The 5,718-nt window shown below is 32.9% G+C and overlaps 1 protein-coding gene across 2 annotated transcripts; it reads left to right on the top strand.

The window, feature by feature from the left end:
* The first annotated feature begins 1,861 nt into the window (after positions 1-1,861).
* Positions 1,862-4,093, top strand: LOC137822531 (cyclin-D5-1-like). 2 transcript variants are annotated; one of them, XM_068627425.1, is made up of 5 exons: positions 1,882-2,453; positions 2,573-2,659; positions 2,787-3,078; positions 3,199-3,332; positions 3,426-4,093. In XM_068627425.1, exons 1-5 carry the CDS (start codon positions 2,214-2,216, stop codon positions 3,609-3,611), a joined length of 939 nt encoding a protein of 312 aa, XP_068483526.1. In that variant the 5' UTR covers positions 1,882-2,213; the 3' UTR covers positions 3,612-4,093. The 2 variants fall into 2 exon arrangements, with proteins under 2 accessions (XP_068483527.1, XP_068483526.1); XM_068627426.1 differs by lacking the exon at positions 2,573-2,659 and having other exon boundaries at positions 1,862-2,453.
* The last annotated feature ends 1,625 nt before the right edge of the window (positions 4,094-5,718 follow it).

Raw genomic sequence — 5,718 nt, 5'->3', positions numbered from 1 at the left:
GCACTCACTCTTAACTACCTGCGTTATGAACTTAAGGTCGCCTACCCTTTTGTCCTTTTGTCTAGAACATACTATTTTTTTTCTCAAACGATATATTTTTAGGCATACAAAATAAGATAGATGGTTTGATATTTGTCTATATAGTTTTCTTGCTCAAATAAAAATAAAATAGAAAACAACTATTATTCTTTGAATGAACTTTTCTAAAATAAAATTGTGCCGCTAAGCAATATTTTCAAATGTTAATTTATTATTTAGTTGAATTATGTAAGGTATATGATGTTATAAATTTGAATGATGTTACGTTAATTCAAATGTAGTTGAATTGTTAAAAAAGATGCCTATATGTATAAACACTTATTTTAATGTATGGATTAGGTATATTTACTTATATAACAAGTACATGTAAGTATGTTAATAGCAATATTTTAACTACCCCAACTTTTCAAATCATGTAAATTAAGGCCTCAAACATTTATTACAAGTATAAACATACATGTCAGGAAAAAGATTATCTTAAACTCATATTAACTTATTTAAAAACTTACAACATATCAAGTAGTGCTATTCTCTCATAAATATTTCAAAAAATATTATAAGTCTTCATAGTTGAATATTCTTTTATGTATAAAAATTCATGTGTTTATTTATGATTAATGAAGAATTAAGAGTTTGAATTATTTATAGTTACCTGTTACATTTTAAATATTATTATTTTGATTTTGAAATTTATCTTTTTTTTTTGTGGAAAACCTTTTATAATTCCACATCATAAGGGTAAAAATATTAGTTTATTTTATTTTAAATTTTTAGTAGATTTTCAGGTGCCTCGTTGAAATATTATTAATTTTTTTATAAACCCTTTATCATTTGAGGATATTTTATATGGATCAAGTTTATGGTGGAGTGAAACATATGGAATTTCTGATTAAATGGGATGTTATAATAAATAAACTATTTTTTTAAAAATATAATTTTATTTTTATTTTCTGTTAAAAAATAGTTGACAATGGACACTTTAGAATGATTTTACCGCTAAAAAACGCAATAAACCGACACTTTTCTAACCAGCAATAAAATGTCATTTATTGACAAAAAAAAAAGCTGTAACAAAAAAAAACAGTAAAGTTAGTTTTGTGAAGCGTTTTACAACGATTTAAACAGCTATAGATTACACTATCACAAAACGTCAAACTTCAAAAGAATCTCATCATTCATTTATGCTCATCTCAGCACGAAAATTTAAATGCTGTGTCTCTCATTTTCTTTTTAAATACTTATATATTTTCTTTTTGGAGAGAAGAGAATGAATGATTTGCACACAAATTTCTATCTTTTCAATTGAATAAATAAATTTTTATTTGTATTTAGCTATTTATTTTATCAATTTAATTATTTATTTCTATATTCTCTGACAAACACATGGTTCTTGAATAAGATTATCAGAGTGTGTATATTTAAAAATTGGAGTGAATGATATAGTACATAATGAAGTAAATTGTGGGAAAATTGGCACTTAAGAATGGTGTATGCGATGGATGTGGTGGAGCATCGTAAGTTGTGATGAGTGAACAAGTTTTCTGAGTTTTTTGTTGAAAGAGAAATGGCCATGTTTGACCGGTCAAGTTATCACCCTAAGGATTGTTTCTTCTTCCGGACCCTCCGTCATGCTTTCTATTAAAAGCCCGGCCCGCTTCTTAGACTTCAGCTTCAGGGTAGGGCCCACACAGGCTTCACCCGGCCCGACCCAGACACAGCCCGGTAGATTTTTTGTTTCCACGCGCTGAAGAAGCGCGCGTGATTAGAGACAGTGGCACTCAAAACGCAAAGACTTTATGGGTCAAACTGAAATAAAAACCTCATCATCCTCAACACTCACCCAACCCAACATCACACCATGAACACCGAAACATAACAACAACACGTTCATTCACTCACTCTATCACTTCCTCGGAACTAAAATCTCGCCTTTCTTACTAATCCTTATTGTCCAAGACAACATAATCAATGTTCCCAAACTGTAACCGCTACAACAGCTCTAAGGTTTCCACCTAAATCGTAGTCTCATCTTTCTTCCTTAATTCTAAGCTCTTAGGTGAAGTGGCTTAATACTTCACATCATATCATATAAAACACTTCAGAGACGACTTTTTTTGCATTCTTGTTCAATTGGGTCGTCGAGTCTCTTTTCAGTAAACTCTTTTTTTCCCCAAATGGATGATCTTTCGTCCAGCCTTCTATGCCAAGAAAGCGATGCGTATTTGGAAGAAGGAGGTGATGAATTAGAATACCAATTGGTTGGATCACGGCATGATTGTGGGGTTTCGGAGGATGAGTATGTGGGGATTTTGGTTGAGAGAGAGATCGTTCTTGGGTTCAGAACGGACGAAACTTTGGTGTTTGGGGACTGGATGAAGCGTGCACGCATGGAAGCAATCAATTGGATTCTCAAAGTTAGTCCAACGACCCATTTTACTTGTACTTTCGATTGAGCTTCATTAATGAAACTGCATTAGGAAACTCGATCTTGATTTTCTTTTGTTTCTTGCTTTTTAATTTTGTTGTTCATTAGACAAGAGCAACATTGGGTTTTTGCTTCGAAACGGCTTATTTGTCAGTCACATACTTCGATCGATTTCTTTCTAGACGGTCCATTGATGTATGTAAGCTAAAATGTTATGTTACTCTTCCAATTAATGACAGCATTGAATCTTTGATCGCTCTTCTTCATTGATCTTGATTATTCCTTACTTACCCTTTTTGTTGAATGCTTCATTTTTGTGCAGAGTGAAAAGTGTTGGGCAATTCAGTTGCTTTCAATTGCATGTCTCTCTCTGGCTGCAAAGATGGAGGAGTGCAATGTGCCAGCGCTATCAGAGTTCAAATTGGATGACTATTCCTTTGAGGGAAAAGTGATTCAGAAAATGGAGCTCTTGGTGCTCAGCACATTGGAGTGGAAAATGGGTATCATCACTCCCTTTGATTTTCTTTCCTGTTTCATCACAAAGTTATGCAAAGAATCCCCACCAAGTCCTACTTTTTCCAAGACCATGCAACTCATCTTTACCACAATGAAAGGTGAATATGAGCACCGGACTTTCCTTTCTATCTTTTGGCTTTTAAATGAACTTTTTGACAAAAAAATTCAATGAGTCACATTTCCATATGCATTTAGCAGATATTTGTTCTCCTGTGCAGAGGTCAATTTAATGGATCAAAAACCATCAGTTATTGCAGCGGCTGCTACATTGGTGGCAATGGATCAAAAATTGACGATGGACGCGGTGGAGTTGAAGATGAGTTCAATTCCACAACATTGGCTTCTAGAACCTGTAAGTTCTGTGTTATTTTTTAGAACTAACCCCATAACATATAAGCTAATGGATACTCTGAATTAACTTTGGCCCTTTTTGTTTTCTTCACAGAAAGATGTATTCGAGTACTACAATCTAATTCAAAGATTACATGAGGAGGATACCAAAAGAGACACGCACACGCCAATTGACGTGACTGACAGCTCTAGAGTTACTTCTTCCGCAGCAATGGCAAAGAGAAGAAGACTCACATTCAATGATGATGAAGGAAGTAGTCATGGGAAGGGACAGGGCTAGAAAAATCCATTTTTTTTCTAATTATTTAATGTAATGTGAAGCTTATGTATTGACATTCTTGATTAGTTCTAGCATTAATCTCAACCAGAGATAGATGAGTGAAAGTTAAACCCCTGTGACAAAGGTATTGATTGTTGCTGCAAGAAAAGTTGTTTAGTATTGATTTGGTGTCTTCCTCATAAACCAGCAAGGCAAAAAGATGAAAAAGGAGGAAGCAAGAATAAAATTTCAGGGTTTGGGATACATATGTTAGTTGAAGTGTTCAAATCAAATCACAAGGTAAAAAAAAAGCCAGATGCTGATCTAGAAAGCTGCAGAATTAGAAACAGCCAGTTAGGAGTTAGGCCATTACTTGTCCTCTTTTACCCTTATAATTTATTGTGATTTTTTTCCATTCTTCCTGTTATTATTATTTTTTCTTTTTTGTTTTGGTTAATCTTTTTAACCTCCATTGCCTCTTCATAGTGGATTTTGTTTTGTCATATCTCTTGCAAACTACCTTTTGATGCTTGGGATGCTTTGGTAATGTCTTGAAAAAGGCTGAAAGCGGGAAGGGAAAAACTGTGTTGGTGTGTTTGGGTGCATGGTCTATGTTGCATAATGGCCATCACAAAAGTTTTGTAAGGATGAATGTGATTGGATTTGTTTGAATGTCTGACTGCTTTTAAGGCGGGACCTACCCTTTTGCCTGCAAATTTTTACATGGCTTCGTTGTGTTCATGGGTCATGAAACCTCAGATAGTGTTTGTGGAATCAAAAGGATTTCTATGTTGATTATGCTTTGAAGCAACGAACTTTTGTACTCTGTCAGGTTTACTCTAACAACATCGTAACTTGGTGTACTCTTGTTTAGGATTGCACGACATCATTTACGGTGTAAAAGGAAAAAAAAAATCTGAAACTAAATAAATTGGTGCCTCAAACGGTTTTGTCCAGAACAAGCTCTTCTCTTACTTGGTTGAGATAAGAGAAGAATATTTGTGAATTCACCACTTTGTTTTTTGGAAAAAAATAGGATGCTTGCATGCAAAAGTTTGTTTGGTTATTTCATTTATTTGATTATTAGTGGGAAAACTGTTAAGAGCAAACTTTTTCTTAAACACTTACAGACTAATTTATATATAAAAGATATTTGGACAAACTTCTCCATAAATATTTTTATAAAAAAAATTAAAGGTATTTTTTTTTCTGCAAGTTACAATTAATTTATTATTTAGAAAAGTAAAAGTTAATAAAATTTAAATGTTTCTATAAACTAGTTACGGATAAACTGATTTGGCTTACAAAAATGTTTCTTTCCTTTTTTTTTCTTCTCTCCAAATATATATATATATATATATATATATATATATATATCTATACCTATATATAAAGGGGATTCCCCTCTTAACCGCTCTTAATTTTTTTCTCCATTTTATCCTTATATTAATATTTAATTTTATTATTGTATTATGGTCATTGTGTCATTTCTTAATTTTTCTACAATATTTGGTATACGTAGTAGGGCGAATTGAAAGAAAGGTGGAGGAGTGGTTATGAATTGAAAAAGATGGTTTATTTTCAAAATCAGTTACATAAAGAAAGAGAGTTTATTTTCAAATTCAGTTACATAAAGAAAGGGAGTTTATTTTCAAAATCAGAGTTTATTTTCAAGATCAATTGCATAAATAAAGGGAGTAAGGAGAGAAAAAAAAATATTAGAGAAAATAACAAAGAAGATAAGAAGGAAGTGTTGAAAAAAAAAAGAATAAGGATCAGGAAGAAAGCATTGGTCACTTTTTATCCTTGCACCCTCCAATCCCACCAATGAGTATCAGGTAGCTTCACGTGTCTCCCTTACAAGAAAATGTGATCTTTTTTTGCAATACATTAATTATTTTTTCTTTGAGTATCTAGGAAGGATCGAGGGGTGCCCTGCCTCTTCGGTCAATAAGGCCACTGGTGAGGCCTTGAAGCTTTGAATTGGTTCCTCTCATCCCGTAAGATCTTTCTCTCAAGGTTTACTTTTTCATTGCAGAGTTTTTATTTTTTTTTATTTTTTATGTCGTTGTGCTTGATAATTGCTTTGTTGGTTGCTTTGTTGCTTTGGTAGCTTTTTCTGTTTTGA

This window comes from Phaseolus vulgaris, chromosome 9 (assembly GCF_000499845.2).
Source record: "Phaseolus vulgaris cultivar G19833 chromosome 9, P. vulgaris v2.0, whole genome shotgun sequence".
Lineage (NCBI taxonomy): Eukaryota > Viridiplantae > Streptophyta > Magnoliopsida > Fabales > Fabaceae > Phaseolus > Phaseolus vulgaris.
The sequence above is the reverse complement of the archived record's forward strand: the minus strand, read 5'-3'. Positions and strand labels throughout refer to the sequence as shown.

What these genes read in the sequence shown, in the direction of transcription:
- LOC137822531 (XM_068627425.1), top strand. Translation starts at nt 2,214, where the DNA reads ATGGATGATCTTTCGTCCAGCCTTCTATGCCAAGAAAGCGATGCGTAT. An exon ending in CATCTTTACCACAATGAAAG is followed by an intron (nt 3,079 to 3,198) that starts GTGAATATGAGC and finishes TCTCCTGTGCAG; the next exon opens with AGGTCAATTTAATGGATCAA. An exon ending in AACATTGGCTTCTAGAACCT is followed by an intron (nt 3,333 to 3,425) that starts GTAAGTTCTGTG and finishes TTTTCTTCACAG; the next exon opens with AAAGATGTATTCGAGTACTA.